The sequence below is a fragment of the Xiphias gladius genome, chromosome 15 (genome assembly GCF_016859285.1).
Source record: "Xiphias gladius isolate SHS-SW01 ecotype Sanya breed wild chromosome 15, ASM1685928v1, whole genome shotgun sequence".
Taxonomy (NCBI): Eukaryota; Metazoa; Chordata; class Actinopteri; order Istiophoriformes; family Xiphiidae; genus Xiphias; species Xiphias gladius.
Window position 1 is genome coordinate 9,183,112 of NC_053414.1, and position 23,426 is coordinate 9,206,537.

Below are 23,426 nucleotides of genomic sequence, written 5' to 3' on the forward strand. Positions count from 1 at the left end.
GGCCTTCCTTCCTCTCTACTCTCCATCTACATACAACCAGACACCCCTCGCCCTTGGTGACAATCTATTCTCCTGCTTAGCTTTGCTTCGTTCTTCCCATCCACCCACTTCCACTGTCACATTCCCCAAGCAAAAGAATAATTTTTTTTGAGCAACATGTTTGGGTCTTTTCTTTCTCACTCTTAGCTGTTTTAAACCCAGAGTTCAACCTTAAAACCCTTACCATTCTAATTTACCCTGTCAATCTCACTCTCCCTTCTCTCCGTTCCTGTTTCTCACTCTAAAACACACACACACACACACACACACACACACACACACACACACACACACACACACACACACACACACACACACAACTATTTGAAATTCATATCAATGGCTATACAAATGTAACATTCCCATTTCCAATCCTGACACATGCACAGAGAGACGTGCGCGCACAACCTCACACACACACACACACACACACACACACACACACACACACACACACACACACACACACACACACACACACACACACACATACACACAAAGTTGCGTCCAGTAACATAATAAGATGGCTGGAGAGTTGACCCCAGATCTCAGAGCAATTCCTGACGGACCCAGATGATAGGATTTTCGTAGTCCGTATGCATCCTCTCCTTGCACCCAGTAGTCTGTCTCACTTTATAAATCTGACCAGAATTGAGGAGAGCTATCATTTATATACAGCATATAAACAGCAGTTTATAGGTCTACATATTAAATTTTGGTTTTCATACAACCCTACACTTTTCAACCCCCTGTATTTTAGCCAAAGCTTACCTTTTGCTCAGATTCTCATAAATGTGGACTCTGGGAAGGTTACATCTTCCTGCTGTCTGCCTGTCTGAACCAACCACTAGTACCAGTTGACCTTTCCAATTTACCATGTCAATCATGCCCCCCTGCACACAACCAGTATGCAGAGCCCAGTCTCCCATATATGTAGAGGTAAAAGTTGGTGTCAATCATCCTCGTATGGAATCCCAAATGTCACCAGGTTTTGACATTCTCTTTGCTCACCGTCTAAAAAAAAAAAAGGTTAATTTATCCCTGCTTTTCTCCTCAGGTCTCTCTCTTGGCCACGTCTTCTTTCTCTTATTCTTTCTTCCCTTACTTAATTTGTACTCTCCTTTCTTCATATCCCATCTCTTTAGACTTTAGGTTTTTTTTGTGCCCAAACAGATGCCAGCACTCAAATGTGTACTTGAGATAAAAAACAACCAATCCCTTGTTAAATATAACCTCTTATCACCTCAAGAGTCGAACAAAGAGCGCAGAAATGATTTGATGAATAAAAATGTGCAATTGAAAGTGATAAACAACATTCAGCCTCAAAAAAAGACAACAGAAGTTCAAGGGAATTGTGAAAAAACAACAACAAACAAATAGATGTAGAGGTTCAATTCATACTGTGAGCCTAATGATGGCATTAAAAAAAGAGACATAATTTCCAATTCAAAAGAAGAGTGTTTCCTCCGTACATTTGCTCCTCTGATATGACACAGAGAGAGAAAATAGGAAGCCTCTGATCCTGCAGGAGAAACTCAAGAATATTAAAAGTCAAGTGAGGGATGGAAGACAAATCTAAGACAGGGGAGAGTTTACATCAAAAGGTGTGGCTTGTCAAGGCAGTAACGTGGTGCAGTTATGTGTGTGTGTTCCCCTGTCCTGTACCCACCACCTCAGAGTGAAATACCAGATGGAAAAAGGACCACGAGAGACAAGAACAGGAGATGCATTGTTGCTAAATCAGACTGTTCCCTTCCCTTTTTTCTCTTCTTCATCCAGAATGCTGCAGGGTAATCCCCTATCTCACACTCCTTCTTCATTGTCGCCGTTTCTCTGCTTTTATCGCTCTACCTCTCTCCTATCGTTTCTCTCTGTCCCAAAGACTGGTAGAACTGTGTCTAAGAGACCCTCAGCATAAGCAAATACGGCTAATATTTAAGAGAATACTGAATTTAAGTGCCTCCTTTAGAAACAAGTGGTATTCCAGCGTTCACTGCTCCCCGTGTAGTTTCTGCTTTTGACACAGTCCGTTCATTAACTACACACCAGCAAGTGAAGGGGCAAGGCCTGGAGGAATGTGACAGATCGATGGAGGGTAACACGTCCTGGCATTTCCTTGGGCACCTCCTTGAAGGTTAAGAAACCCTCTCACAAACTCACTGTCTTTGGAGCATAATAAAAAATATGAACACTGTACTGAGAACACTGTTTACTGATCCCCTTTGGGAAACTCCCTTTTACGAAGCCCTCACTGAGTGTATAAACTATATCCTTAAGGGCTGTAAGTTTGAATTCTTTTTATTATCAATTGTTTTTGCAGTTAAGGCCCATTTTATGCGATTTTCGGCTTTTCTACACTCATATTGGCCATTGTGAGAGAAACACGCTGAAATTTTTGGTCTGCAGTCATAATTGGTGAGACCCATACACATCAACTGACGGTTGATTTAGAGCTTTGGTGACCAAAGACAGGCTGCATCAATAGAGTTCCAAAATACCACAATGTGACTCTAGCTATCAGAATACAACATGAAATGATACAGAACACACTGGTGAGCCAACATAACACTACTGCTAAAACGCTTACCTCAAACACACTTAGTAAAATGTACATGTCATGTTGCTGTCTTTTCCTTGGCCTTGATTGGTTTGAAGACCTGCCAATGCTAAGGCCGAAGCTTGTTTATTGCTTTGCTACATTTTCAAATCATGAAAGTGAATTGTTGACATGTCAGTGCATTTGCATTTGCTTTTTTCTATCTGTTTTTATTGTAGCAGGCATTCATCTCACCACCGAAATGCTTTGAAACTGACATTGTACAATCTGACACAGATTGTAACCGAGACTTTATTAAAACCAGTTTCGCACAGTTTGGCATACAATTAACTTTTAGGACTGTTGTTACTATAGGTGTCTAGGTGGGTAACAGACCTCGATTCAAATACATTCAATTCACTTTAACGACCACACAGCTAGGCTGCTGGATTCCTGTACAGTGGGCAACAGGACAACATTTCAGTCAACATCACTGCAAAGACAAGACGCACATAGACCCAATCACATCAAATATCACAATACACACGGCACAACAGTTAAAGTTACAGACTGACAAGGGGGCAATAAATGGGATTATTCAAACCTACAAAGACTAGACACTCCTCACATACAGAAACAACTGTTACCACCAACATACACAGACTTTTTTATAGCCTTTGCAGCCAGATAGGAGCAAATTTTGAGTTTTCTGAGTGAATACAGAGGACAACATATTGGGCAATAGTGAGGCTATGAATACATTTGCATCATTAGGCCAACAATTAAGTCCTGAGAGAAGATGAATTCTCAAGTTTGCCTTGCTATTTTATAATGCAATCCACCTAGGAAAGGGAAAGGGAAAAAAAAATCTAAACGCTAAATCTAAACAAGATGAGATTGAAACAGACTCAGTCCAACTTGGTCATAAGAGTCGTCACAGAGAAATCATTTTAAGACTAGGATCAATCATTGTGTCATACCCATTAGTCTACAAGAAGTCAGAAAATAGCACAAAATGTCCGCACCCCAAGGTGACCCCTTTTGTCAGTCCAACAATCCAAAACCCCCAAATAGTCCATTTACAATGATATAAAACAGAAATAAAACTGTAAAATCCTCTCATTTCAAAAGTGAATATTCTCATACTGATTAAATACTAATTCCAAATACAGGAAACAGGAAAAATCTGCAAATAATTTGGTACTATCACTCAAAGCATTCTGCAGTGTCACACTTGCAAATATTTTCTGATTTTCGTGAATGTGATGAGTATTTCAATTAGCTGTGCCTCTTGTGAAAATATGCTATTTAGCGGCAAACGAAGCCGTTTTAAATTGTGTCCTGTGTTGCTGAAACAAAGAACAGCAGATCGCATGCCTACATCACACTTCATGACTTAATGTCTGCATGTATAGTGTAAGTGTGTTTGTGCCTGTGTCTTTATGTTTATGTACATATGTAAAGAGATCACTCATTGGGACAAGAACAGTTAGGGTCTTTGTCTGATTAATGGCTTAATTGATTTAGTGGCTCAGAGATTGATTGGTTGGGCCTGGCTATAACAGATTCATTAGAACAGTGATAGATCAGTGAGATCTGGCTGCAGCTGTTCCGCCTGGCTCCGGACAGCATGGTCTGGTAATAGACATCATTTATCTGTCTGTGGACCACGATATGTCCACGAGCACAAACACTGCAGTATGCGAGTGTGTGTGTAGTATACGTGAACACATATCTCCTCTTTTCTTCAATCACTCCAAACAACCAGACAGGGGAGGAGGGAGGGGCTGGGAGGTAAGTAGGAATGAAGAGGAAGGAGGAGAAGGGCGGAAGCTATTTTTGGATTAAAAGTCCTGTTGATCTATTCCTGTTTTCAGCATCCCCTCTCAATCTTCAACTTTTACACTCTCTCTTTTTTCCTCCCTATCCATCTCTATCGCTCAGAAAGCTTTCCCAATTTCGCACTTGCTCAGTGCTCGGCTCTTTTTCTTTGACTTTCTCTGGTACCCGATCCCTCTCTGTCCTTGTCTCTCCTCTGCTCGGCCTCATCTCCCTTCTCGTTTTATCTCTTCTTTTTTCAGTAATTCTTAGCAAGTACTTCATTCGCCCTAAAACCCTGATAAAAAACACTGCCTAATGTCCTAGTGTACACACTGATAGCGCAGGGGACAAGAGGACAAACACACGCAAACAAACAGACACACACACACACAAACACAAACACACTTTCGTATAACTGTGAGTGTAAATTAGTAAATGGGTGTGAAACGTGGCTGTATTTTAGCAAGGCTTTATTAAATGAAGACAGCACAGTAAAAGGCCCCACCCACAGAGTCTTTCAGACCATGGTGTCAGCTCAACATATAGAAGCTAATGAACTGATGGGATCTATGTGTGCATGGGCAGAAGTGTTTTGTATATGTGAATTCGTGTGCTTATGGGTGTGAGAATGCAAAACATTACTGGGTCGATAAATCTCAATATGTGTAAATGACAAAGCTACAGGGACTTGTTGTTTGGCTTAAAAGTTATACCGCCGAAAACGCAGGAAAAAGCGAGCAAGAGGTCTGAGACTGTTTTGTCAACTTCTTTCCAAGGTCAAGAATGAACTGTCAGGCTCAATCAAAATGCTGAATGTTTTTGTTTGTATAGTCTGCATTATGTATGTATGTATGTATGTATGTATGTATGTATTATGTAACCTACTTTGAAACTGTTTCCTAAAGCATAAGTAGGGATTATATATGAGGGGCCCTTTTTCAAAAAAGCATTCCATGTGGCCAAATTGTAAAATACACTCTAGAATGAATTAGTTTTGTTCACTTGTACCTCACAGCTAACAGGTGACTTCAGATTTGTTTGTTGTGGTAATGTTACTGTTTTGTCGGTTATTTTTTCAGAAGGCAGCAAACAGCCTAACCTTTATCCACAATTTTTCAATCTATACTGCCAAATCCAAAATCCCTCCTCACATTATTTTTGTGAGGGCTTTGTATCACAATTATCTCTTCAGTATGTAGTACGTTCCCTCATTTTGCATTAACAACCTTGTTTCCTCAGCGCAACAAAGCATGCAACAGATCACAGCGACAGTGAATTTTATGAACAACCCCAGCTGGAAGATAAGAGACGGCTTGTTGTATTTATTTAGTGTGACTTTTGAATTGAGACAGATCATTGCTAAAAGAATATTTAATCTTTTCTCACAATTGTACAATAGTTTGTATTGTACAATTTCAAACAAATAGTGACATCTCTACTAGTTATTAATATATACAGTATTCCAGTACCTGAGTTTGTCAGTATCACCCCCACTAATTCCCATCTGGTCTCATCTTGGCACCAACCACTGACACACGATCCGCTCTCTCTTTGCTGCCTTCCCTCTGCCATTAAACATATTCCCCTTCCTCAGCACCTCATCAAATCTTCTCCTATTTACCCATTCTTTATCTTTCCTCTCTTCCGTCTAGCCAATCTTTCCTTAGCGGCCTGGTCCCCATCATTCACCAGCTCCGTTTTCCCCACAATCTCACTTTTTCTCTTCCACATCTATTGCTTCAAATTAACATCGGCTAAGTGGCCCGGCTACTCTAATAACCTATTACACCCAGCAGGACGACCTGAAAAACATTGACAATGACTGTATTCCCACGCATCCTCCAAAAACTGTTTATGAAAAGCCTGAATATAGCCAGAGTGTGTTAATACGAGCTGACATATGAACAGCGTATCCCGTTAGGTTTTTTAGGTTTGGAATCATGGAACCTCAAGTATTTTCATACAGTAATGAGTATCAAGAAAAGCACCACTAGTGACCACAGTGGAAAAAACGTACGAACACTCCATCCAACATGGCCTTAGATGGAATGAAACTCCTATTCAGAAAATTAATGTTCATGCAGGCTCAATGACCGACACACTGTCTTGGGTTGCAGGGTTTATAGCGAGGTGGCAAAAAGGACAGTTGTGTGACTGACAGGATCATTAAAACAACGAGCGCCATGCTACTTATCTGCACACTTGACATATCATTCAGCATCTTGTGTGTGTTTCGTGTGTACTCGTACATTTCAGCTCCTTAAAGGAGGTGAGCTGGTATCCTTACCCTGTATTTGCCTGGAGAGGTGCATTAGTCAGTCTTGATTGTACATCAACTATGTTTCCGCCTACATCCTCCGCAATAACAACACATTCCTTCATCCTCCTGCTTGTTCTTGTAGAAGTTGCTGTACTTAACGACTGAACAAACATATCAACATAGGAAACTCTTCCATCTGCTTCATTTTCTTATTGCTGCATGACTTACTGATGCACGCACAAACAAACACTCACAAAGGGTTCGAGCCAGAGCGTGCCTTTGCACCACTGAACATAAATTATAACATAAATTGTCTCCTAACTATAACCTCCCTGCACCCAACTGTCTCCAATAAAATCAAGCTCTGAATCAATGCTGTTAGAAGGCTTCTCGTGTTTTAGATTGTAGAAGATGTATCAGCATTTATTGTGAGTTAGCCAAACTACCAAATGATCTACTGGCTGTTACCTAGCAAGCTGCTGTCTTAGAAAGTTATCGAGGATTGCGTATGTTGGTGTTTAAAAAGACCAATAGAGTGATGATCCGATGGTCAATAAACAATCGTGCTTAATGTAGCTAATATCACTACAACAAATTGGTCTGATTTTATCACCATATTTTTTATCCATAGGATTTTATAATTTCCTAAAAGTGCTCTTTTGTTTGAAATAATCAAAAGCTATAAGTTACATGTACAAAATTATATTTCTAATATCAGTTCTCATAAGTTCGTAGTACTCACTGTACAGTTTTTACAGTGTTGTTTATTGTCCCCCTAATAATAATACTATTATTAGGGATTAATTAAGGTAATCTAATCATTTATTATTTTCTCTTGACCGACTTCCGTACAATCCAAGCTCAAACACTGCTCACATACGAATGACAATTCATACACCATGGTGCCCTGAATACCCTGAAGTAAACAACACTGGCAGAAACCTGTGTCAGACTAAAACTTTCAGACTTTCACTGTCACCTCTTCCTCTACTTCTCTCCAATCCTGTTCTCTGGCCTGTTCACCTCCACAGCCTCTGCTTGTTCATTGATTCCTAGAAACTTGTTACATCCACCGTCTGTGGCTTTTGGCCTGTTTCCTCTCCTACTGGACACCTCTCTCACTACTTGCCTTTTTGTTGTCTCCTTTTTGTCTACTGACTATTTTATTCATTAATGGAAGAGAATTTGAAGACAGTTTGAGTGGGTGTTCGTCTTCAAAGCCGTATACATGGACATGCGTCTAAATCTTTTTCATCATGCTGTAAAACACACTTGCAATTAATTCCATAACTAGGTGGAACAAGTAGAGCATGCACACACAGAGACACACAGTTCGCTTGTCATACTAACGCAGACCATGAGCGAGTCTCCTGTCTGTCCTTCCATCGCTCCATCTCTCTGTCTGTACACTGGGGTTTTAATTATAGAACCACAGAGAAGCCTCATTACACAGAGAGAACGAGAGAAGGGAATGAGAGAGAAAGAAATGAGAGAGACAGAGGAAACATACAGAGAGAGGAGATCAGTAGAGAGAAGTCTGATCCCTTTGCAACTGAAATATTGAATATAATAATTCCAGACACAACCAGTTGTAGCAGGAATTAATCAAAGCACTGATTCATTAGCCAAGCCTCTTTAACAAAACCACTGAGTATTAGTGCCTATTTGTCTGATCGTGCATGTGTGTGTTCCACATCTGTAGACTTCAAATGATCAGACTTACAATACAAAAGAGATCAGTGTAGTCCTAATGTGTCCTCACACAAGGTTAGATCTTTCAAATTACCTTAGCAGGCACAAGGTTATAGATACAGTATATGCATGTTAGAAAAACACTGTGAGAGTCCAGCAAACAAGCAGCCATTCTTCAAGGTTTAGGTGCAATTAAGTGCACCAGTGATTCTGTTAAGTGACCCTCACAACTGTTATCTACATAACTGGTCTTTGGACAACCTGAATACAGACCTCCTACGTAATCTCTACTTCAAAAGGCTTGATCAGAGTTTCTTCAAAGCATAAAAAGAATTATGTAACTGTTTAACACACTAATTAATTTCAGAAATTCTACGTATTTAATCAAGTGCCCCACATTTAAACTATACAAACTTGATATTCAATGCCAAAGGCCTATGAAGAAAGTGTGCCCTGTGATGTTATATGAAAAACCACATATGCTTGCTTTAATGCACTGTAAATAGACAAGAGTCATGGATCTAATGGATTTAATCCATTTTAGTCCACCGACAACTGACAAAAAGGTTTATTTCCTTAATGAACCACAAAAGGAAAAGTGAAGCTTTCATCCAAATGAATACATCAAGCTACAGTTAGGTCCATAAGTATTTGGACAGTGACACAGAATCTTTGTGTTTTTGCCTCTGTACACCACCACAATGGATTTAAAACAAAACCATCAAGATGTGATTGAAGTGTAGACTTTCAGCTTTAATTCAAGAGGTTGAACAAAAATATTACATTAGCCATTTTTCCATAGTCCCTCAGAGGCTCAAAAGTAATTGGACAATTGACAATTGATCAGTTTCATGGTCAGGTGTGGCCTGCCTTCCCATTAATTCATGACAAATTAAGCAGATAAAAGGTCTAGAGTTGATTCCTAGTGTTGAATTTGCATTTGGTAGCTGTTCATGAGAACTCCCCATATGCTGTCCAAAGAGTGTTAATGCAAATGAAGGAGGCCATCATTAGGCTGAAGAAACAAAACAAACCTATCAGACGGATATCAGAAACTTTAGGAGTGGTCAAATCAACGATTTGGTATATTCATAAAAAGAAGGAATGCACTGGTGAGCTCGGCAACACCAAAAGGCCTGGAAGACCACGGAAGACAACTAAAGTGGACGACTACAGAATTCTTTCCTCGGCGAAGAAAAACCCCTTCACAACATCTAGTCAGGTCAAGAACACTCTCGAGGAGGTAGGCGTATCATGATGTGACTGCTGATAAAAGTAGCAGGATAAATTCCGAAGTGTATATGACTATACTATCTGCTCAGATTCTGCCAAATGCTGCAGGATGGTGATTCACAATACAGATGGATAATTACCCATAACAAACTGTGAAGGCAACCCGAGACTTTCTCAAAGTAAAGAAGTAGAATATTCTTCAATGGCCAAGTCGGTCACCTGACCTCAACCCACCTGAGCAGGCTTTTCACTTACTGAAGACAAAACTGAGGGCAGGGAGACCCACAAACAAGGAGCAACTAATGGAAGCTGTTGTAAAGGCCTAGCAAAACATCTCAAGGGAGGAAATTCAGCATTGGTGATGTCCATGGGTTCCAGACTTCAGGCAGTATTTGACTGCAAAGGATTTTCATCCAAGTATTAAAAAATAATCTAATTATAATTCTGTTGGTTTTTTCAGTTACTTTTGAGCCTCTGAAAATGAGGGACTATGTATAAAAATGGCTGTAAATCCTAAACGGTTAATGCAACATTTTTTTAAAACCCCTTGAATTGAAGCTGAAAGTCTACCCTTCAATCACATCCTCATGGCTTCATTCCAAATCCATTGTTGTGGTGTACAGAGGCAAAATTACGAAAATTGTGTCACTGTCCAAATACTTATGGACCTAACTGTTTGTGATATTTGAAAGCAATCACAGATGGTCGCAAAATGTGGGCTGCTGTGCAAAAATATTTGGCAAGTAAGCCTGCACACACTGCAGTGTCTGAAGCCCATGTGGTGTCTTCTTTTGTCACCAAACTCAATTTTCAAAAGAACCTGTTTAAATCTGTGTTGTGCAGCAAGTGCTATATCTGGTTGTTTTAAAACAACAGCATACAGAAATATCAGGACCAAAATAAGTTTCAGTGCTTGCCGAACAATGCCTGTTGCTTTCACTGAAACTCTTCTGTCAGCGTCAGACATGCGTCAGACATGACACCTGCTCTGATCAGAGTGCTGTGTATCAACTAAAAACAGACCATGGGTAAGAATACAAATATCAATAATTCTTAATCATGTAATCCATAAATTGTCCCAAAAAAGCAAAAACCAAAAAAAAAAGGTACATTACAATTTCTCAAAACCTTCAAATGTCTTTTGTTCATCCAGCTGTCCAAAAACCCAAATATATTCAATTTACGTGACATAACAGAGAAAGCTGCAAATCCCCCACATCAGATAAACTACAACTATTGAATCTTTTGATTTTTTAGCAATATTTGGCACAATTAATCAGTTATCAAAATATTTGCAGATTAATTTTCCGCTGATTGACTAATTGATTAAACAACAAATGGTTTTTAACACTAAATATGAGTCCAAAAAGTACAAAAATGGTTTGCATACCCAAGTCTATCAGATTGCTCCTTTGATGCGGTATTCACTTTTTAAGTTCAGCATGAAGATGCTTTGGCTATGCTTTTCTTCAGTGTGCAATTGTTACTCAGCTTCAGGGTTGTGTCTTCGATCAACAATGAGTGCAAATAAACTCAATTACTAACAGGTAGACCAAGTGGCATTTTTGTTCATTTTGGGACTCTGATTGTGGTTACACAAACCCAAGTACTTGAAAAATGTCATTACTATGATTAATATCATATTAACATGTACTATTCTAATCTGAGAGCACCTACAGTTTAGCACCCACCAAAAGCATACTCTATACAGGAAAGCCCCTGTTAGCAAATATGACAATAGTCTAACAGACGACACCTGAGCATATCTATGAAATCTTTGAGCTATTTTTATCTTGCTGTTAAATACAGAATATTAGCAGCTGCTTCCAAACACTGCCATAGATTCTGCTGGTAATTAATTAAGAGCAGTCATTTGAGAAAAAAAAAAAAAAAAGTGTCACTGTTCAGTGCATACACCTGTGCTCAGATCAGGGGTGGGGAGTTGCTACACAGCCTCCAATTTGGCATTTGTTCTGTTTTTATGGGTCACCAGGGTGACTCCACTTCTGTCGGCATTCTTCTCTCACTGGTTTGACTAAAACCTCTTGGGACATATTCCCTAGCCAACATTAGAAGCTGCAGACTGTCTATTCATGTAGAGCAAACTGAAGCTGATTGTGACACAGATCATTATGTTGCCATGTTGTTTAGAGAGGTTTCTATGGTGTTCCTCGAAACCTACCAAGGCATGATGCAGCAAAATGCAAACCACCTTGAGCGCATGATGAGAGCTGCAGCGCTGGACACAACCTGACTGCACAGAGGGATACAGGAGATTCTCTAATCCTAAATTTAAGGTTTTAAATGAGGGCTGGCAGGTGTCAGGGTCTGCAACACTACAATGCACGCCTCACACACACACACACACACATGCAAATATGTGCATGCACACAGACCACATAGATTCTGCCCCACAAACACATAATCACTCACTCTCTCTCTCTCCAGGGACACTAAAATACCTCCAATTAGACGCACCAAAGAACAACTGGGATGGGACCTGGAGCAAAGACACACACACGCGCACACACACACACACGCACACACGCACACACACACACAGTCACACACGTACACAGAAAGATCCACGGCAGGCTCTCATTTAAGAGTCAGTGATGTGGAAAGGAAACATCTGGAAGGGAGGGAAGATGATTAGAGGAAGAAACAAATGAAACCAAAACAGACGTGCACAAAAATAACAATACAAACGTTGTCGCCAAGCATACAAACACAAACAGGTTTCAGTGTTTGTCAAATTCTTCAAACCATGCATTCTTAAAAGCTTTCTAAAGGAATAGTAACTTTTGTGCCATGTGCTATATTCTGTTTTAATGTTCCAAAACATACTATTGATTTTTCTCTTATCGCCTCTCTGCTGTCATATCTCCTTTCCTAAAAGACACCCTGAGTGTGTATGCGACTCTGCGTGTGTGTCAGGGTTATCACGAGGTCAGCTGAGTCAGATGCTACACGAGTCTATTCTTCAGCTCCTGACAAAGGCCACTCCGTCACTTCTAAGGGCCGCAGGGCGACAAGCCCCGCTTGATGGAGGCAGGGGAGAAAGAGAATAAACGGAAGAAATCGTGTTACATAAAATGGCAGACACCAGGGGAGTCTCCGACAGGAGGCGTAATCAAACTCAGACGGACTCTCCTCCAATCACCAGGCTAAGGTAATCAAACTCAGACTCCCACACCTTCCCCAAAACACACATACAATGATTAGGGTTATGAAAGGATTTAAGGTTGTCTTTCAATGCATTTATGCACATGGAGCCAATCCGTCCCTAAGCTCTCTTTTCAGCACTCCCTTCTGTGTTACTCCTCCTTCACTGCCTCGTCTTGTCGTGATTTCTCTTCTCTCTATTTGCGCTCTATTCAACTACATCACTGTATACAGCACCTGGGAAAAAAACTGCCTACCGATCGCCTTTGTTCCTTTTTTCAGCAGAATCAAATTTATAAGTGAAATCATTACTATGCAGAACTATGAAGATTCAAGGCTGAGTTTTAAATTTTAGACTGTGCAGAACTATGAAACATCAAAGCTGAGCTTGAAATTTTCAAAAGAACTTCAAACCTTCTTGTGCTCAAGACAACTTATTTCTAGAATTTTGTTGGCAGGAGTTTGCATTCACTCCTGCCATACAGTAATTACGGAGGAACAGTATGTAGAGAATTTTAACAGATTTTATTCATCAAAATCCAGGGATGCACACACAAGTCGCCCAAATTGACATGAAAAAGCTCAGATGCATGTTGTCTGCAACCCTGAAGATCAGTTCACTATTCAGTGAAAGTGCTACTCAGCCTATGAAAAGAGTTGCAAAAAAATCTTCCGTTGTTCCGGAGGATGCTTTTTTTTGTCAAGTCTGAGAAATGTCCTGAGTGAGGTCACCAATGTCACCTCAGCTGGTTTGGAGAATGCAGATATATAAGAGACAGCCTGTGTTACATACTGGTCATGGAAAGATGTGAGCATTAACGAGGGTTTCACAAAAAGATGGTCTCGCAAAAAAAAAAAAAAAAAAAAAAAAATGCTATAAATTAAATTTAGGGACTAAAAGTCAGGACATCTTGGCCTCTACTGCATAAATCGGAAAAAAAATCTGTGTCTTGCAAGTCTCCCAACTTTATGGAAGTAAAATACTCTTGGAGTACTCTTTTAAAAGGAACCACTCTGCACGCAGTGCCTCTATGTATGCTGAAGCCCTTTTTTCCAGTTCAGCAATCATTAACAGGCGTGACATTGCTGTCTTCTCCATAGAAAAGATAAAGGCAGCTGATCAACTATTGAGCCCATAGCTGAGATTGCATTTAAAGTGCTACAGTAATTATATCAGCAAATATGTGCCTGCCACATTCCCCTTACCCACTCTTTCTTCTCAAATCCTCCCTTCATGTTCTTCTTCTCCTGTCTACCCTGCATACCCTCTGCTCTCCTGCCATATTTGAGATTCACATACATGGGATTATATTTATCGCGGTTCTTATCTCGGGGTGTCTGACGGCTCAAGCCGTTTTGTCTCATTTCTTTATTCAGTGAAGTTCCGTCTTTGATAATGCCCAGATATGCTAAGAGTGTTTCCGGGCATATATCTTTTACACGTGTGTACATTTGCACGTCTGTGTGTGCGTGAGCCTCCCTCCAGCGAGTGCCCTCTTTTGGGCTATTTTGCTGCTTTAATGGTCTGAAGTACAAATCTACAAAGACCTCCACTGCTGCGAACTGAAGAGAAGCACACAGACATGCACGCACTCTTCTGGGCAACAGGGAGACTGCTGTTTTGACTGACAGGCTGAAGTTTGTGTGGATGTATGAATGTGTGTGTATTAAAGAGGGAAAGAGAGGGAGAAATTATATCAGGTAGGCACGGAGCTTAATTAATTGGAGTAGGGATCCTCATCTCCTGTCACTAACAGAAATACCCTGAGGCCATTAGAACTGTTTTTCTCTACTGCAAACACACGCACTCACTGAATCAAACACGTGTATACCGTAAGTAAATGACCACACCTGCACTCCGAGTCTGACCCTCCCTCCCACGAGTTGCTGTGATGACTTGTTATTTTTGGATGCCTTGTACGGCACATGATCTTCTGTGAACATTTAAATTCCAACTTCTGTCCAATCTCTCATGTTCAGTTTGCAGTGATGACTGACTGAAAGTGTCTTCAGTAACACCATACATTGTCGGCAGTGACAAAAAGCTCCAGGAGCTGTTTATTTCAGAGGCAGACTGTACTTACAGTGATTACAGTGTGTGACCTCTCACCAAGCTGCTGAGCTGCTATCAGCTGTAGCTTTTCCAGCTCAACCACAGATGACAGTTAGTACTTTTCATTTTCAGCAGTCTAGGCCACACTTACAGGAAAGTGGTCAGGGACATGCAGATAATGGATATGTCAAGTAGGCAGGTCATACAGCTCGCCGTGTACCACTTTTCTCGGCTCTTACAGCCTTTGTAGACTAGCCAAAAGACAGAGTTTGACAGACAAAAGTGACACAATATGAATTTGACAGATCGTACAAATGTGACTGTATCTTAACTGTTAATGCCTGTGCTTGCGTGTGTTTGTGAGTGTGTGCGTCCGACTTGTGGAAACGAAACATACAAAGAGTTTTCTTCTCCAGTAGTCCTCACATTAACAGGTTGCCGGTCATATCCTCAGTCTGCACGCATGACTCACTTCATTAATTCTTTCTTTCTGTGTCTTTCTCTAAGACTCCTCTTTCTCACTTGTTCTTCTCAGTTGAGCACAACATTCGAATCAAAGTAAGAAAAGGGGGAGAATAGAAAATAGGTATCTCATTTATTCTAGTGAATTTATGAATAGAAAGACAACATTTTTAGAAATAGACAATTTGACTGACAGCTACGAACATCAGGCGTCAGATCCTGCACAGGCTGCTTAATAGAATGGAAAAGAGAAAAGAGAGGAGAAATGGAAGGAGAAGGAGATAGGACAGAAAAAAAAAAACAACTAAGAGGAGTTACAGACGAACAAAAACCACAATTTGCCTGAGTTCATTCAGATGTTTTCTTGTGTCAGTTAACCTAGTGAATTGCTCATCACTTGAGTTCACTATAATTTAATCTCATTAGCACAAAATAGATTTTTTCCCCCTGAAATTTCCTGTCAGCAAACCTATGGTGATATCTGTCATAACCCCTTTTTTTTTTTTCTTTTACCAGTGTTTAGACACTGAAACTATGGCTCATTTGGTCAAAACGTAACACACCAAACCCTAACTCTTGTCAAAATGGTATTTTTGCATCACAACATCAAATGAATGGCCCTTTCTACATGCCAACTATGCACTGATTCGATAAATGGGAATCTCTACTAACTTGTGTCTTTTGCAATTTCAGGGAGCAAGGCACAACAGACTTCTGTAGAAGTTGATCATAGTATTCATACATACATTTATTTTCACAAATATATAGGCTATGTATGCAAAATCAGTACATATACACTATAAAGAAAAAATACAAGGGGAATGTTTTATTTTTTGGCATCACCAATAACAGACAACACATGCAGTATATACTGTAATAGAAGATAACAAAAATGGGATTGTTACTGTAGACTAAAGGAAAAATTAGGGTGCATCCTGTCTCCGCTCTGGGTCTGGCCACAGCACATCATCAACATCAGAAGCATTGTTCACTCTGGCCAGACAGCAGGGGAGGAACCCTCTGGAGCGACATCTCCAGCCCTGGCATGCTACAGCGACAATGTGACCACGGGCCTCCTCCTTTGACTGGAAAAGGGGTATGCGTTGGTGGGGTCCCCGATCATAGGCCTTGTAATGCCATGCTGAAAAGAACTCTTCAGTTGGACTGAGGACTGGAGAGCATGGTGGCAGGTGAAGTACAGAAAATCGCGGGTGGTCAATGAACCAATTGTGTACCAGAGCAGCCCAGTGGAAACTTGCATTGTCCCAGACCACAACAAACCTGGACTGCTCTGGTCCAATGTAAAGGAACTCGTGGCCCGCTGCAGCAACATCTACAGTAGCCCCATCACTCAGGCAACAGGCAAGACAAAACATTACAGTATTGTATTACAGTATGAATAGACATATTGTCATACAATACCGTGTTGAACAGTATCCTGGAACACAGTACCAATGAGAGAACAGCATAGCTTACTTGCACATATTCATAGTGCAGCTGTTGCACTCTGTCAGAGTTGTGCTCAGACGGTACCCTGTTTAGCTGCTTCATGCGTAGGTGATGTCTTTTCAGGAGACAGCTCAGCGCAGATAAGCTCACCGAATGGACGTTGCTGAATGCTATGTTATCAGTAATGATGTGCTGTTGCAGTTGTCGTAGGGGTATACTATTGTCGGCTCTGATGTCTACCATGTACTCTCCCTGCTCTGGGGTGAACAGCTGTCTTCTTCCTCCAGCAGTTGTCTAGTAAATCTGCAAAAACATGATGTGAATGGTTTTTCAGTACGAAATGAACTGTTACTGTAAGTTATTGTAACTACTGATATACAATGTACTGTAATATACGACAGTAGTACAGTAGCATACACAGTGCTGTTCTGTGTGTTCAGTGGCATGGTATAGAGGACAGGTGTACTTACCTATCCTCATTTCGAAATGTGCGCATTATACTTGCTGTCCGCATCGCATTGATTCGCTCAGCCCCTCCTTGCCCCGCTCGCTCCCGCTCTCTCTCTCTCTCAAACACACGAACACATTGATATCGGGCCGTGTTTCACAGTCGGACTGGCCGCCGGGAGAAATCCCACCGCATCTGCAGGGCCAGTGGACCATCAGGAGTACCCGGATGGACCCCCTTCCCCGATTCGTCAAATAGTATAAATTTAAATTTCCGTTCAATCGAGAGGGAAATTAGTCATTAGGAAGATCCCTAGTTAGTGGTTTTAATAATGGTGCCCAGTACCGGTTTTTGTATCTTCGCAATTACAAAAAACTCAAATAGGCGTACACGATACTATTTGTTTAATGTATAACTGTTAGTATAACCCAGAATATTTGTAAAACCAAAACAATCAATATAGCCATCATTTCAGTCCAAATTCATGATCTTCTATTAGATTTTCTGACAAGATTCAGGCCTGGCAATAATCACTTCATCATTGTAATCAGTGTTGTTACCTATGTGACTGAGCCATGAAGATGATCCAAACACGGTCACATTAACTATACAAAAAAAGACTGACTAAGAATCTAAACAAAATAGGAATACCTGCTTTTTCCATGTTTCATTGTTTGCTCTCTTTTCTCTTTCACATCTTGGCCTTTTTTTTTTTGCATCAGTTTGACTCTTTAGTCTTCCAGTTTGTATTTAATTCCTCTTTCCTCTACTCCTCCCAAAGGATATTTACCCAAGAAATGTTTATTGTAGAAAAACACTCAATAATAAACAGAGACAAACACACACACCGACACACACTGACGTTTATGGCCGAAGACTGATCAGTGAAGCCTAACTATACCCTTACCATTCCCAAAAAACGCCCAAGGGAGCACTCTATACTGACAGCTGTAACAAGGTACTGTACGTATATTTATGTGATTGTGTGTGTGTCAGTGTGTGTGTATTTGTGACAAAGGATACCATAGGATACAGCCCTGTAAAGAGAATCTAATTAAAACACTATACAGCCACAAGGGACAGAGCACTCCCTCCCTTTCTCATTTAAATATAGTGAACACTTCAGCTAAAGGACTGTTTGACTGTAGAGTATATCCTCTGTCCTCCAAGGAGAACCAATAGAGATACAGAGAAGGATACAGCAATAAAGTGAGTCACCAAATGAGGCCGTGACACAGGCAGAAACACAGAGGGAGAGGCAAAAATTCACCACAGTCAGGAAGGAGCATAAACCTTATTACTGAGTAAATATAGCTACAGACAACACACTTAATGACTGGTCTGGAACAAATGGAGTTCTGGCAGTGAACAACCCTGTAAATATCGTGAGAATACCCATTGTCGTGTGTACTTATACGAAAGCAAGTACAAGCTGCTGGGTGGCAACCAGCAGCTTGTACTGTTCAAATGCAGTGACATTTGTGCTGAAAAGGCCAAAAAAAAAGGCACAGACTTATACACACACGCACACACACACACACACACACACAAACACAAACACACACACACACACACACACACACACACACACACACACACACACACACACACACACACACACACACACACACACACACACATATAACCCTACTGTAAATGTAGGCAGTCAGTATGTTTCCCTTGGATGACATACAAGTGACATCATTGGTTGCCAATGTCAGTCGTAAATATCAAACATGTATAAGCAAATCTTTGTGACTGAAAATGGCAGCAACTGGATCTGGAGATTTAAGATTACAATCTTTACATGTCACACATGAGTATGATTTTATCTGTTAACATCAACTGACATAGACCAGAGCAGACCCCGCCCAGCTTGGTACGATCAGTCGTCACGCCCAATATTCATGTTCATAATTGGCTCAACAATTGTGATATATGTCTTCGGCTTAAGGTTGGTTTCTAATAGCCATTTTCATTTTGGATGGAGTTCCAGGTTGGCAAAATATAGATTGATAGATTTGCAATGCGTTAAGTCTAGCCAATCTTTTATTAAATAGTTTTGTCTCTCCTCAGTGTTATTATTTTTTGTAGCCAGCTCTGACTGTTGCCTTTGCCAAAAATTATTTGTGGGATAAAAGAAACAGGACTCGGACCACCACTTGACATCACTCAGTGATTGTGAGTGGACAGTGTTTTTTCTGAGTGTTGATTTTTCTCCAAAGAAACAAAATAACTGTTTCAGGTGTTTTTCAGTTGTTAGAATCTCCCAGTTTAACTTTCATTCATACGACATCAATAATTTAGGCTTCTCATCTTAGTGGTTCAAAATCACCAGCTCCGGTATTTGGCTCAAGTACTGTAGCTTACAAAAAGTAATTTGTCGTATAGGTATTTAATCCACTGTTCATATGTTCTGCTGCTCTTCTCATTTAATTATAACTAGGCTACCAATCAAAACTGTCTTCTGAGCCAACAATTAGTACAGATTTCAAATAAATCTTTGTTTTAGTTATTTTTTTTTAGTAAGACTGATTCAGATCCATTAAAATGCTATCAAACCCCAACCCTAGTGATAACACACAGCACTTAATCAAGCTCCTCAAAAGCCTAAAAAGGGGTGAAATAAAATCAAATAATGAGCAAGTAGCAATTTCGCAAAGAGCCGGAAAATCTTCTAATCCACAATCAGTCATATGTGATTATGGCATAGACTCTTTTTCTCGTTATAAGATTTAAACGTTCTGCATGGATTCATTTTAGACTAAACTGATTCTGATGTTCTGACTGCACACACTGCTAATTAGTGTTGTTGTTTGTTTTCTCCCACCGCTTTTAGAATCAGGTAGGGTGTCTGTTTTTACCTGAGATGCTCAGGTAGACGGCGGGACTTGTCACATTCTCTCCTGTCATCTCGTTCACCGCCTCGACATGGTAACGTCCTGCATCCGTCGCAGTGGTTGCCAGGACGACCAGCTGATTGTCCGTAGTGATTGCTCTGTAGGGCACAAACAAAACACAGGGAGAAAAAGGGATAAGAAAAAACAGTAACAAAAAGTGAAAAGGAAAATATGCCTCATTCTAGCATTGCTCCGTCTGAGACAAGAACACTGCTCAAACTGAGACTCTGACAAGAGGAGAGTGTTTGGTACATGGATCTTTTAGAATTCATAAGGGGGGGAGGAAACATTGAATACAAGCATCAGAAAGGAAAGAGGATTCAAAGAGCTTAAATAAATCTCTCCTCCTGTCTCAGATTGATATGTGGCTCATTTTGTATCTCTTTCATTCTTCTGGCCAATCTTGTTGTTTGTGTGTTATCTTCTGTTCTTCCGTCTTTTCCCTGATCCATCGTCATTTCCCCACATACCCGCAGCAATCAATACTGCACAAACATACAGTATACACGTGCGCACACAATCAGAACCTCAAGATCTAACTGTCCTCACAAGAGCCACTGAGATAAGAAACAATCGCTTACAAAAAGTCTTTGTGTTGCTGTTGCTTTTCAGGGGAGCATAATAGGAAGAGTTGGTTTTGGAGGGAGACGGTGTGGATAGGAAGGAGGATGGCAGGAGGGAGTCGAGGGGGGTAAAAAATATATTGGTAGTGCTCATGTGTTTGAGCTTGTCTGCATGGGAACAGTTGCCACCAGGCAGGAAGCGCAGGTTGATGTTTTTAGTGATGCTACTTGATTTTACAGCGTGTCAGAGGATGGAAATCCCCCAATATCCTAACCTGAGAGCAAGGACTGAAATGAAATCAATATGACCAAAGGGAGAATAGAGCATATTAAAATGAAATGACTGTCTTTTATTCTTATAGACTCAGCCTGTTTCTGTGCCCCCGCAACACAATTACTCAGAGGCTGTATGCTGTGTTCAGATTGTAAAGCCCTGCGAGACAAATTTTGGGCTACACAAATAAAAAATAAAAGAAGAAAAGATATGCAATAATTGTGAATATTGCATGTTTAAACACATTTTTATTTGGAAAAGGAATGCACGTAGATTTGGAAAGACATTATGTTGAACAAAACATCTGCGTGTGTGTGTGTTTGTAAGATAGGCGTATTTTTCTGTGAACATGGTTTAGCTATGCTGAATTATCAGCAATGGGTGAGCTCCAAAACAAGGTCTGTGCAGTGCCAGTTTGTGCCGGATGGACGTGATTTAGACTCAATTTAAATTTGTCCACAGAACAGCATGCTACTTATTCCGACTTGAATCAATGTTTCTGTGTGGCAGGTAAACCAACAGCACCAACAGCATGGTGCTGTACCAACAGCAATGTAAACTACAGACTAATAAACATGTATTTTGCATGGCTTGCAGTGGCTGAGAATGATTGGGAAATGTACTGTACTGTCTCTGCAGTAAACACCAAACGGCCGGAAAAGATGAAATTAAAGTTTACCATGGCATCTTGGCTATTTTCTACTGTTTGATTATCAGATGATAGATAACTAGTGTCATGGCTGCCACCTCAAATGCAATCTACATCCAGTTTAAGTGATCACCCCACCCTTGCTGCAATGTTATGAATGGCATGCTAGCACAACTAAATGGAGAACAACCAATGTGATCTACCAGTATCCATAGCTTTAAGAAAGCTGTGTTGATGCATGAATAGGAGATTTATATCTAGTGGCCAAGTACATGGAGGTGTTTGTATGTGCAAAGGCACTACTGATTGATCTACATATTGATAGAGGAGAAGAGAGAGGAGAGAAAAGAAGAGAGGAGACACAAACACACACACTCACATGCAGACGGAATTCTTCTGTGTGATTTCCCAGGAGAACATTCGCTACAGCCAGAGCCTCAACCCCAACACTGACACTCTATTTGCATGAGTGTACAATCTATGTGTGTATGTTGCTCTGTGTGTGCATGTATGTGTGTGCGCTTTCAACCACATCTCGCTGCCTGAAATAGAGACTTTAACCAAACCTTTCTCCTGCTCTCTCTTACGTATGGCAAAGTAGTAACAGATTCTGCATCCTCACCGAGGTCTATAATGCAATTTATAGCTGTTAAGCTCATTAACTGCGCTGACCAGCCCGTTTTATCACATCTGTTTCACCCAGCACATGCTGATTAATAGACAGTGAAGGCATGTCTCCACTTGCCTATAGAGTCTAAGGGAGGAGAGCGCCTGGGAGGTTCGAGGGAATCTAAATCCACTAAGTTATTAACATTCAAAGTCAAAGGCGCTCAGTGGGCGGGTGTGAGAAAGCAGTAAGACCAATTAAGATAGCATATTAACATCTGAACATTTGTTGAGTTAAAAGTATGTGTTCATGTAGTATCTTTCCTCATTTACATATTCCATTTATATGTACTATTTACATGTGAAATTACTTGTGATGACACAGGCTGATGGTTACAGTGATTTGCTCCACACTTTCATTTGTACCAAATTGGGAGGTCTCAGGCTTGATTTCCCATTAAATCTTCACATGGAACTTTCATATCTAAGAAGCAACACAGAGGAAAAGGAATGAAATATGCCAATAAGGAGTCAGCCAACAGAGATTAGAGGACCTCAGTTCATTTGGAATTCTCTTCAAAAAATAATAAAATGTACCAATTCGTTCTGAGTAGCTGGAGGCTGGGTTGCGCAATCTCATCTTAACAGTTACAATATAGTCAGACACACATACACAGACATACAAATAAGCGTGCACATGAACAATTTACATGCATCTGTTCATTCTGACTGAATAGCAATGTAGCTCAACTACATTAATATAACAAATTCAACATGCAACTTTCTGCTCTCTTTTAGTTCTACATTTAATCAAACTGGGCAAAATTGCTCTGGCTTTTAATTAAAGACAAACTCAATTGTAAAACTGTGCATGATTCTGCATGCTTATGTGTCTGCATGTGTGTGTGTGTGTGTGTGTGTGTATGTGTGTGACAGTTCTTCCCCCGACGGAGGAGGAAAAATTAAAATACAGTAATCAGCTAGATCATATTCCCTTCTCCTGCTGCATTCCTCCTTGTATCCCTCACCCACACTCAAGTAATAAAAAACAGCCTCTGTAACTCTTTCTCTCAAATCCCATTTTCCCTTCTCACTCAGATTACAATTTGCACATTTCTTTCCTGGTTTCTCCCAATTTTCTTTGCATTTCTCTCTCTAGTTGTCTCTCTGTCACACTATCCTTCCCCCTCACTCCATACAACTGTCCTGTCTTACCTCCCATCTCCTCCCCCCTGACTTCTTTGAACCAAAGCACCAAGCCAGATTGGTCTTTCAT

The 23,426-nt window shown here is 40.5% G+C and overlaps 1 protein-coding gene across 1 annotated transcript in view; it reads right to left on the reverse strand.

Moving 5' to 3' along the window:
• The window catches only part of LOC120800465 (protein sidekick-1-like), a 240,610-nt gene that overhangs the window by 99,659 nt on the left and 117,525 nt on the right, over positions 1–23,426 (reverse strand). Inside the window, exon 6 of the mRNA XM_040146590.1 lies at positions 20,023–20,156. Within this exon, the coding sequence (XP_040002524.1) occupies positions 20,023–20,156 (134 nt within the window). The remainder of the gene's footprint in view (positions 1–20,022; positions 20,157–23,426) is intronic.